At 35.2% G+C, this 12777-nt stretch overlaps 1 protein-coding gene across 1 annotated transcript; it reads left to right on the top strand.

Moving 5' to 3' along the window:
- Positions 1–6454: 6454 nt before the first annotated feature.
- LOC139974180 (uncharacterized) lies at positions 6455–11023 on the top strand. Its single transcript, XM_071981153.1, has 3 exons — positions 6455–6585; positions 9876–9981; positions 10325–11023. Exons 1-3 carry the CDS (start codon positions 6534–6536, stop codon positions 10515–10517), a joined length of 351 nt encoding a protein of 116 aa, XP_071837254.1. The 5' UTR covers positions 6455–6533; the 3' UTR covers positions 10518–11023.
- Positions 11024–12777: the final 1754 nt, after the last annotated feature.

Genomic DNA, 12777 nt, shown 5'->3' with positions numbered 1-12777 from the left:
GACATGTCAATAATTCGTTTTCCGGCAGAAAGAGTTTCCAAGGGTGTTAACGCATAACAGAAAGATGGACGAGGTTTCGTACATGGTATTTTGAATAAGAATATTTATATATTCTACAAATAATATTGATGATAAAGGTGAATGGTATAAATAAGACCAAATAAGACAAGTAAGACCATATGACCATGTGTTACAGAATTTCTTTTTATTAGCCTCTTTTCATACTTATATCTCGAATCCCATTCAACCCCATCGTTCCTTTTCCCTTCTATGCCAAAACCTCTGGTGATACAAATGTTGTCATCATCGCAATTGTTCCTTGTTGGACATATTCCCCAATCACATAACAATCAAAGCTTGCTTCTGGTTCAGTAACGCTTTCAACTGTTTAAAACCTTACAATATATATGTTAAGCAATGCTGAGGATTTTCATGAAACACTACATTTTTATAGACCCGGGTTCGAATCTCGGTGGAGGCTGTAAGTTTCTTCACTGTTCTTGATTTTCCAACTCATAACGATTTTTAATTATATATATATATATATATATATATATATATATATATAGTCCCAAAAGGACGAAACCGGTCGTGGAGTGGAACTTTTCTGGTGTGTTATTCTTTATTGATTTACTATATATATATCTATCTTTATATATATATATATATATATACACATATATATATATATACAAAGATAGATAGATATATATATATATATATATATATATATACACATATATATATATATATATATATATATATATATACAAAGATAGATAGATATATTGATATTTATATATATATATATATATATATATATATATATATATATATATATATAAATATATATATATTTATATCTATATTTTAAGTTTTTTTTCTTTTATCTTTGTGTGCTTCATCCGGGGCTTTATGTACAGCCACTGTTATATATGCTACGTCTAATCTACTATTCTATTGTAATCGTATCAATAATATTTCAAAGCTTAGTTTCTTTCGATGTTTTTCTCCATGACAGATCCTTGTGTCCCCAACCCGTGTTTGAATGGAGGCACATGTATGAATGACGAAATGACGGAGGACTATTCATGTGATTGTGCAACTGGATTCACTGGGAAGAACTGCACGGATCCAGGTAAAGTTAATATCAGATAAATGACGTTAGACTAGGATAATCCTGTCTCTGTAATGGCACAGGTTTGGTATCCGTTGTTGCTTTTGTACTATAACGTAATTTGAATCACCCTGCATAATATTAAAATGTCCCTCTGTATTGAAATTATGTAGTTCTGTTTCGTTTTATTTTCAATGATGCAAGCAATAATCTTAAGACGGCAGCAACTGCATTTACAATCTAGTTTAATATATGCGAATTAGTTCATGCCGAGGTAAATCCATAATTAATCTGGTAACTGCGGAATTATGTTTTGATAACGATCAATAAACAAAAGAAATAAAATTTTAAGTTACATCTGTTTACTAATGCATATGTTACGCGTTGCAACTGCCATAGGTCAAACGTTAAACTTTTGCAAGTCAGGTGAAATTTCAAGTCATTTTGTGTGACGTCAGGTCTATCATACCATTTTGAAAAGGCACGAGATGTAATGTGATATGACGTGACGTGATGTGACGTGACGTGGTGGCATGTGGTGTGATGTAGTGTGGTACGTGACGTGATACGAAGTAACGTGATACGATGTGATGTGATTTGGTATGTGGTGTGGCTTGGTGTAATGTGGTATGTGATATGGTATGTCATGAAAGGAGGTGGAATGGTAGGTGACTTGGTGCAACTTAGTGGTAAGTTGTGATATTTGATGTGGTGTGGTGTGTATGCAGCGTCGAAGAGAGTGATTTCATATGGTGTGGTGTGGTCTAAATGACATGAAGTATGAAATGACGCAGTTTTGACGTGACGTGGTGCTGTGTCTGGTAGCTTTCATTTTGTAATGATGGATTATCTAACGTCATAGTGTCACTACGATCTAAACCTTTCTACATTCTCTCGATGTTGACATAATCTTACAGTGCAAGCAAAACCTCTTTCCCTAAGAATTATTCAATACCGCAACAACGATTTTGTTTGAAATCACAATTATTCATTAATTTTTTTCAAACTTTCACCTTAGTTTACTCTAAGTAAGAATACACAAATCGCTTTCACTCATTTGATAGCAACAATTACAACAGATTTAAATAGCTAAAATCAATCCTAATCAAGAGCAGCTACTATACGAAATTTTCAAACAAAATGGCGAGATTTACACATCATAAGGTGATGATTGTTGAAAGTAAGTCAATCTGTTACCTTTTAACACCAAATGACTTAATTGGTAATCGTGTAAACACGTTTTGAATGTTAGTATTAATCAGCTGCAACTAGCACATTGAATATGTTCAAAACTGACTGTTCTACTTTTTCTTTCTCATTTGAATTGAAGTGTAATTAATGATATGCTACACTGAAAACTTAAATTGGTCCATGCACACTAACATAACGTTAGTCCATCTGGTGCCTCTACCGACTAACATAGCCTTAGTCAGTTGCTAAACCGACTAATTTATTCCTTAGTGAGTTGAATTTCTTAGTCGATCATCTTAGTCCGTCAGCTTAGTCGATCAACAATATCTTAGTCGGTAAATGTATATTAGACAGTTACATTAGTTGGTGACATTAGTCGGTCTTTACCGACTAATTTATATGAGCCACCGACTAGTTTATAGCAGGTTTTACATTAGTCAGGATGGTGCCTCTCCCGACTAACCTTTCTTAGTCGGTATCGACTGACTGGTTGCACTGACTAGAATCACTGAAAGAATTAAACCCGACTAGTTTCACTGACTAGAATCACTGAAAGAAAAGAGAGCAGAAGAAACACAAATAATGTGTACGTTGGCAATATTTATTTCTGATAAAACTTCTGATGTCTACAAAAGCTGACTTTCGACAGATGGAGAAAAAATCACTGTCAACAAAAATCTGAAAATATCATTTTATTCCAACAAAGTTAAGACAAGTTAATGGATCAAACATGAATCACAAAAGTATAGTACTGCACAATAATGCAAAGTTGAATCTTGGGCAAGAGTTCCTCACGACTTTCGTTTTAAAGTGGTACCCCAAATCGACACCACTTAAGTCTTCACGAACAAAGAGTGTTTCTCTTAACTACAAATGGCCTCCCACTTGTCTTCAGGAAGCCAAAAATGTGCACCATTATTGACCTGTGAACAAAAAATATGATATACGTGTAAGCACAGATACAGATATAGCACATGATAACTCACATTATCATAAACATACATAGGTATACATTTAAATCTAGGTCCCTCAAATTATAAGCCAGGAATAGCAGCTTTACCAAATAATTATTAGCTTTGCACAGCATAATACCAAATTATTTTTCAAAGCTTAATAATCATGTTAATCATGTTCATAATGATCCCAATAGACCGGGAGCCCAGAGGAGCTGTTCTGAAGTGGTCCGTTCAAGTTACCGTAGCTTAACTAATGCCAAGGTGATTGTCTGATTGAAACATGTGGTCCATGCCAGTGGCACCAGCCTGTTTCCAGGTGTCAAGGAAAAATATGTTAATCTGGTGAATGATTCACTGTTTGTGATTTTTGTTGCCAAACCAATTTCTTTCAGCATGGGGACATTTCTTTGTGAAAAACCATAAAACGTTAATCTACGACCTATGACCTGAAATTTGGTTTGTTTTCCAGAAGTTTTCAATTGGTCACACAATTAGCCCACCTATCTTAAAAAAGGGGGGGGCTCTGGCAGTGGTGGCCCACCAATATAAATAACTGGAAATGCCCATCCCTTACATTTGAAGTAATACCTATCATTTTCCAGTAAGTTTCAACTGGTTAAATCATGAGCTCACCTAGGTCAATGAGGGAAGGGGCATTTTGGGGGTCTACTGGCAGGGGTACCCCGCTAATAGAAATTACTGGAAATGTCCATCCCTTACATATAGAGTCCTGCCAATCATTTTCCAGTAGTTTTCAACTGGTTACCTCATGAGCTGACCTAGGTCAATGAGGGGATGGGTATTTTGGGGGTCTACTGGCAGGGGTACCCCCCAATATAAATAACTGGAATTGCCCATCCCTTGCATATGAAGTGATATCTATCATTTTCCAGTAGTTTCAACTGGTTAAATCATGAGCTGACCTAGATCAATGAGGGGAGGGGCACTTTGGGGGTCTACTGGCAGGGGTACCCCACTAATATAAATTACTGGAAATGCCCATCCCTTACATATAGAGTCCTGCCAATTATTTTCCAGTAGTTTTCAACTGGATACTTCATGAGCTGACCTAGGTCAATGAGGGAAGGGGCATTTTGGGGGTTTACTGGCAGGGGTACCCTACCAATATAAATTACTGGAAATGCCCATCCCTTACATATGAAGTGATACCTATTATTTTCCAGTAATTTTTCAACTGGTTATCGCATGAGCTGACCTAGGTCAATGAGGGAATGGGCATTTTGGGGGTTTACTGGCAGGGGTACCCTACCAATATAAATTACTGAAATGCCCATCACTTACATTTGAAGTAATACCTATCATTTTCCAATAGGTTTTAACTGGTTACATTATGAGCTGACCTACGTCAATGAGGGAATGGGCATTTTGGGGGTCTACTGGCAGGGGTACCCCACCAATATAAATTACTGGCAATGCCCATCCCTTGTATCTGAAGTCCTAACCAACATTTTCCAGTAGGTTTCAAGTGGTTACCTCATGAGCTGATCTAGGTCAGCCGTGAGGGGTCAATTATTGATCACTGGCAGGGTACCCCACCACCAATAATTACTGGCAATGGCCATTTGTTGCTCTTGGGGCCATACCTGACACATTGTACTTACTTTGATGTGATTACTATGAAAGCTGATCTAGGTTAGCTATCAGGTGACTTTAAAATTGCTCTCCCAGCCACACCCACTACAGCCGGTTTGCCAGTCGTCTGGTTTCATATACAGGAATGCATTGTGAACATCTTGAATATTTGGCTTTTCAATTCTTCCTGGAAAAAAAGAAACAGCAAAGTATTCATCATTTGAAAACAAAATTAAATAAAGTTCTCACCGCAAAGTTATGTGAGATTTGCTTCCACTATAGTCTCAAAAAACAATCTTTAAAGTTTGAAGCAGACTGTCTAAAGCTGAACATTTGAACCAGAGTGTAATCACCATTGCAACCAGAATCAAATGCGCAGAATACTGAGATAATAAAATATGGGCTAAATCTTTGTTTGTTTTTATGATCTATTAAAAAAATATAAAATTTTAGAACAAATGCAACACAAATGCACTGAGTCAACTTATTTATAGGCCTAATCGTTTTTAGTTGTTATTTTGCTTGCTCACATAACAAGCCTGTTCAGACCAAGGCTAGAGAAGAATCAGTACTTTGTTACACTAAGTTTGTCTTTCGGTCGTTTTGATTTAGTCTAACTAGTAGTACTAAAGTATATAATACCGGTGACTAGCCAACATAATTTGTTCAGCCTACTGTGACTGTAAGTTTGAAGGTCTAGCCTTGCTTATTCAATATCACATAGCCTACCCATTTAGATTCACATGGGAAATTACAGGAAATCTTTACCAAATGAGTGTAGACTTCAAATAAACTATTGAGACTTATAGTCCCAGCATTTGTTTGGGAATAAATTGCCACTGTTCAATCTAGCCCAATACACACAAAACACATTGTTCATTGGTGTTTAGAATGCACACTTTAGTGTTGAGAATGCACTGCAGTACCCAGTAGATATCCTATAGGCTACTCACTGTCATTGCACTTGTGTATTGCGAAACACCAGCCTAACAACGGTTACACGTACTGCGTAATAACACTAACCATAATACAGTACTAGTGCCAGTGGCCTAACAATTAACTTTAATTTTACCTTAAAGTTAAAGGAATAACAGGTAGGCCGATGATGGCAGTTAATACCTCCATTTTTCTAAAGACCTTCTTGGGTGATCTACGGTTGAAAGTTGCTTAGGGTGATCGTATGAAACTATGCCAAGCCTATCAAGCTGCCGTTGCCTCTCGGTTTCGAAATTGAATTGAATCAAATTGGGTTAAAATACATTAGTCCGTCTACACCGACTAAGCTACGATTATGACATAAATCGGGTGTCCGTATCGTTCTTAGTCCATGGGTTAAAATACCTTAGTCCGTCGCCACCGATTAAGCTGCGATTATATTTCCTTAGTCAGTGTAAACTGACTAAGAAGCAGTGATGAAACGAAGACTTTTGCTAGTCCGTGTGCATTGACTAACGTTACAGACTAATTTTACGTTAGTCCGTGGCAATATTGACTAGTTTATTTTTTCAATGTAAGGGATTTTACCGTTCAGTAACATCAAAAATTTACCAACTTTATATTTATATCAGTTAATTACTGTCTTACTTGTGCTTGTTTGTTTCTTTTTTTCTTCGGGAGGTTCCCCTTGCGAATCCGCACCCTGTTTAAACAATGGTGTCTGCTTTGAATCATCCGACATGTTCATCTGTACCTGTCCTAATGGCTTCCTTGAACCAAGATGTACCAAAGGTAAGATAAATAACTATATAACTGTTCTATTATGTCTTGGAACTCCAAAAGGGATATATGAGGATGCAAAGCAAAAATATATTTGTTTAGGAGAGAAACGGGGTTTATTCTCAATCTATTAAATTAACAATATGCATTGTATATGCTTATATTCTTATTAGTGACTAACTTTACTCATTATTGATTCCGGAGGGTGACGGAGGTTTACAGAGCGACGTGTGACAGCAAAAGCCAGTGTTATGTGTATTGTAACGGAAACGACATGAAAATAATTCGTATTCCGGCAGAAAGAGTTTCCAAGGGTGTTAACGCATAATAGAAAGATGGACAAGGTTTCGAATGGTATTTTGAATTATAATATTATATATTCTACAAATAATATTGAGAATAAAGGTGAATGGTACAAATAAATGAATAGCAAAGAGTACATTTAACGAAAGGCGCCAGGTAGAAAGAAATACATTATTTATAAAGATTGGGTCTGGAGTTTCATAACAGGTAACGCAATGTTATGGCAAAGCAAAGCAAAATAACCGTGCTGGAACTGGAACTGGGTGAGAGGCGATGGTTCCCCAACAACGGTGTATAAACCTCTGACTGGTATCAGGATGCGGTACTTGCGTGGACGGTTACGAGGGTGATGTCGTACAAATTACGTCATAAATAAATATAGCATTGCGAATATGCAATAGGTAAAACTTGCCCACAACAGTATCCCTACAGATTTCACCGGAGTCAGTTGCTCAGAGTGTAAGAATTTAGCTGAAATGTGATGGTAATACTATGACGTTCTCGGATTTCAAAAATACAAAGAGGAGGATATAATAACAATCATGTTTTAAATACCATAAAAGTCTTGTTAAAGTATTACTTTCAGCCATGCTTTGGTTTACTAAGAATATTGGATTTTTCAGTACAATACAGAGGAGGAACTATACGTTGCAATCATTAATGACATTAATATTCTCCTTTACAGTAACTGAGTATTAAAGTCACTCATGAAATAACATTTTAGTCGATTTGTTATTTGCCTGCAGTATGCTGTACATTGTGTGGAGGTATGCAACACTATATTATTCCGGTGGGTTTTCCACACACCTGTCCAACACAGAATATAACATTATGGTGTTTTGAAAGAAATGTTTGCCTACGCTGTTAACTAAGACGAAATAAAGGACATCGCTTTGTACTGGGAATTCATCATTTCTGTTTTATATATACTTATGTATAAGAAGAAGAAATCTTTGCGAAAATAGACGTGTGTACGTGTACTCTTGACTCGCGTGCCCATGTGTTAAAAAATTTCTTTTATAAGCCTCTTTTCATACTTATTTCTCAAATCCCATTCAACCCCATCGTTTCCTTTTCCCTTCTATGCCAAAACCTCTCGTGAGACAAATGTTATCATAATCGCAATTGTTCCTTGTTGGACATATTCCCCAATCACATAACAACAAAGCTTGCTTCTGGTTCAGAGACGCTTTTAACTGTTCAAAACCTTACAATATATTGTTTAAGCAATGCTGATGCTTTTCATGACACACTACATTTTTATATTCTCGATTACATTTAAAAATTTGAGTATCATCATTCTACCTCATTGGTTTAATAATTCTATCTGTTTTCACTTACTTTTTCTTTCTCAGTTTCTTAATTAATTAATTTAACTAATAACATACATTCTTATTTGTTGCTTTATCTGAATTCGTAACGAAAAAATCATCAGCGTAGTTATATCGGATCCAATATTACAATTTCCAGAAAACCAAGAGCAATACAATTGCTAATGTAATCTTCATTACTATATTCAACGCACAGAATGCTGGATGATTTAACGATGCTTATTCACTTTGAAATAGTAATACACATGTAATATAAAAATATAATAAGTGATACGTCATTAAATACTACGTTTGCCAGTTAAGTATTTTACCATTATAAATGCCAAACATTAATTTCAATCAAAAATGTTCAAAGCTTGTCTAAGCGTAATAAATGAAAAATTGATATACTAGAAATATTTCTGGTAAGATTATTTCAACGAAATACATTTAATTGTGTATGTTATTTGTTTAGTTTACTTTCTAACATGAGACCCACATAGGTTAGAGATGGCATTAATTTTCACCAGGTTATATCCATTTCTATATAATTTTTGCCTTGTGTGTATACTTCTGAGAAACATTTAGTCATTGGTTTTAGTTATACAATGAACACAGAGGATCTGCGTACAGTTGAGCAACGAATGGAAGAAGATGTTAAAATATGTCTCAAGCTGAGACTGAAAATGGGTGTAGAATCTTGACTTTACAACTGGAAGAAAATAATCATCATAATCAAACATATTGATACTCATTACCTCTCAGATTTTTAAAACGTTATTGGGAACAATGTGTGTAGTAGTAGTATTAGTAGTAGTAGAAGTAGTAGTAGTAGACGTAGTATTACTAGTAGTAGTAGTAGTAGTAGTAGTAGTAGAAGTAGTAGTAGTACTAGTAGTAGTAGTAGTAGTAGTAGTAGTAGTAGTAGTAGTAGTAGTAGTAGTAGTAGTAGTAGTAGTAGTAGTAGTAGTAGTAGTAGTAGTAGTAGTAGTACTGGTAGTAGTAGTAGAAGTAGTAGTAGTAGTAGTAGAAGTAGTAGTAGTAGAAGTAGTAGTAAAGACAAATATTGTTTCAAACCACAAAGAATATATTTCCCATAAGTCATTCATAACTTAGTACAAGGACCAATCTCATAGTCGAATCAAGATGAAAGAATTATTGTCAAAAGTGTACAAAGCTGATGACATAAGCTACCTTGCTATGTACATTATCGTCAATTTGAAAAATTATGTAACTATACCTAGCATACTGAGGGTATACACATCTTAAGACATATGCTATTACTATCTGTATGTGTGTCTTCGATGTTGATACATATCTTTATTTATTTAAAATATTAAACGTTAGCATTTACCCTGAAATATGGCAGTTGTATAATCCACTGAGATATGGGCCGTAGCTTTGAGACGCTTCAAAAACTTTTGAAACATTCAGCGAAAACAGTATTTGACACCTTATAACAGCTGCCATAAAACTGTTATACCCAGATATGTGAGCCAATGGAAGCTGTATTTGTTTGTGGACAGGCTGTATTTGTAAACGTTTCTATAATGGAAGTGACACCTCATGCTCATACCAGAAATATGGAGTAAGAGATGAGCACGTGTACCAATTTAGTTGCTCAGTGGAACGTCTAGTTTATCTTTTGTTTTTGTTGCCCTAAACAAGCCACTTTATATTCACTCACAGAGACTAACAACGGCGGGACAAGTCTTTGGATAGTAATTGTCGCAGTTGCGGTTATACTGTTGCTAGTCCTTGCGTTTGTGGGCTTACTCTGGTACCGCTCAAGAAGGTGAATCTTATTTTCATTTAAACTATGCACAGTAGCCACAATTAAAATCGATGCTTAGTTATAAATATGTGTTGATGTTTGAGCAGCGAATGAAAGGATTTAACAGTGTATAAAGAAAGGAATATATGTATAGGCCTATATAATCAAATAGTTACAAATCAGAGGCTTTAATGTAAACCATGTAGGTGTAATAAATATTGGAAACCATTTAATGAATCAATGACGAAAATAGGGTTCGACAAGCAGAATCAAGGTTATTACAAGTTTACTTCAAAATTTCTATCATTCAGCCAATGAAAACTGAAAGACTCTACAAGGTATTCATTCTGTGTTTATGTTACAGACAAAAAGGAGGAACTGCTCATCCTGATAAACAAGATAATAACAGAACTGGCGTCAGAGGGAATCAACCTGCCAATCACCATGGTGATGTCAATAACGAAATGGTGTACAATGGTGACCCTAAATATTACAGTATAGAAGATGGAGAAGTAAAAACACCAACATATGCTTTTACTATATCAGGAAACCGTTAACAATCATGATAGTTATGAAACCGTTGGCAAGAAGGCAACGATTAAAAGCAAGGAAACTTTGGAAAAATGAAATATCCAAACTACAAATAAATATTTTGAACAGATTGATAAGAAGAAAGGGATAGTTGAGAATGCGAATGGCAAAATGGTCGATGAGGCTTCGATGAGAGAAGAAAACGAATATTCCCAAAAATTATTCACTGAAGGAAAAGAGGCAGTCGTATTCTGTATACTATACTATAAAATCACCTCTATAGTTGGAAAGCTTAACTCGGTATTGGGAAACCAGGGGAAAGGTGTATAATGATCTCAGGATTTCCTTAGCCGAGTGTTATGTATAGGAGTCGTAGAATTTTCCACAGAATAAAAGAAATTATACTTAAAATTGTGAATTCCTCACTCTGTAACGATTGGTCTCATAAATATGTTTAATTTTGATTTTGATTTTGATTGTGTATCAGCGCATTGAAACTGATAAGTAAAGACCTAAAGTCTCTAGCTGTTTTTTTTTTAAATTACTGCAAATTTTCACCTATCGGAAATTCGTCCTACATCGGAAAATAACGTCGTAGTTCAACGTTTAATAGCTTTGGAGTAACTACTGTGCCACCTGTAACACATGTTACCGTGTTGCGAACATAGAGCAGTAGTTACTAATGCACGATTGTGGAACATGAACAATAGTTACTGTACTAGCTATGAGTATCGGGTGCTAGCTCTCTGTGAGGTGTCTTCCTTGATAAATGGGAACCACAGTAGTATAAGAAACGTGTACAAAGTTAAAAACAGTTCAGCCGAAATAAGCAACATGACGGTCCTCGCCTTTTTCAAACTTATTTGTTGCATTTTATTTGATAATAATTTAGACATTGTTTTCACAATTTACTATAGACTAGCATTTTTAAGGGATTACGTTGAACGAAAAGTAAATAAATATGACCATCATTTCTATGTTCCTATATATGGGGAAGATGTACACTATGGGAGATAATCAGCCCTTTCGTTAATTAAACTAAAAAATTACTTTCTCTTTATCTGGATGATGAAATAAAACATATTCGAAGATTCGCATATTTAATTTTGATAACTTTGGATGTTTTCTATATTATAACAAATTTGATGATCCTATCTTTACGTTTGCATCCCATCTGATCTTCTTCATTACTTGATTCAGTTTAATGAGATTATCATGTAATTAAACAGGAAAGTAAAGGAGTGGACAAAATGAATCACATTCTAAACTGATAATTATTCTATTCGACAAATTTAATTTCTTCTAAAATACAGTACTATTAAAGACAATTGTGAATACAGGAGAGAAGAGGGGTTGATAAAATCAAAAACATTTTAAATTGATTATGAAATTCTGTAATTTCGCTTTTTTGTCGATTTCATGATATGAAATATGTATATAATTTCGAGGTTTCGTTATTATGTTCGCCAAGTCCTTTTGGCAAGGTCTGATTGCTTGATGGTAGACTGGCTATATTATTAAAGGTCTTAAAGCTCAAAACAGTTGAATTTACACAACCAAACTGGTCAGTGTAGGTACTTTCACATTTGAGTATAACTATAGTAGAACTCGTTTTTAAACGAGGATTGTGTATAGTTGTAAATATCTATACAGAGTATTGATAACGTGCTTTTGGGCAATCTATGGTGTTTTATAAAGAAGTATTGGTTTGTCACACATATCTGTTCTTTGTACATCTATGCAACTGTCATGTTTCATGGACAATATCGAATTCATGTAGCCCCGAATGCAGGGATAACATGAGTTCGATATGCACCATTATGATTGCATCTTTAGCTTACTGGAACCATTATGATTGCATCTTTAGCTTACTGGAACCATTATGGTTGCAATTTTTAGCCTACTGGAACCATTATGGTTGCATCTTTAGCTCATTGGAATCATTATGATTTCATCTTAAGCTTACTGGAACCATTATGATTGCATCTTTAGCGCATTGGAACCATTATGATTGCATCTTTGGCTCATTGGAACCATTGTGATCGCATCTTTTTTGGCTCATTGCAACCGTTATGGATGCATCTTTGGCTTACTGGAACTATTATGATTGCATCCTTAGCTTACTGGAACCATTATGGTTGCATCCTTAGCTTACTGGAACCATTGTGATTGCATATTTGACCCATTGAAACCATTATGATTGCACCTTAAGCTTACTGGAACCATTATAATTGCATCTTTAGCTTACTGGAACCATTATAATTGCATCTTTAGCTTACTGGAACC

This window comes from Apostichopus japonicus, chromosome 9, assembly GCF_037975245.1.
Source record: "Apostichopus japonicus isolate 1M-3 chromosome 9, ASM3797524v1, whole genome shotgun sequence".
Lineage (NCBI taxonomy): Eukaryota > Metazoa > Echinodermata > Holothuroidea > Aspidochirotida > Stichopodidae > Apostichopus > Apostichopus japonicus.
The sequence above is the reverse complement of the archived record's forward strand: the minus strand, read 5'-3'. Positions and strand labels throughout refer to the sequence as shown.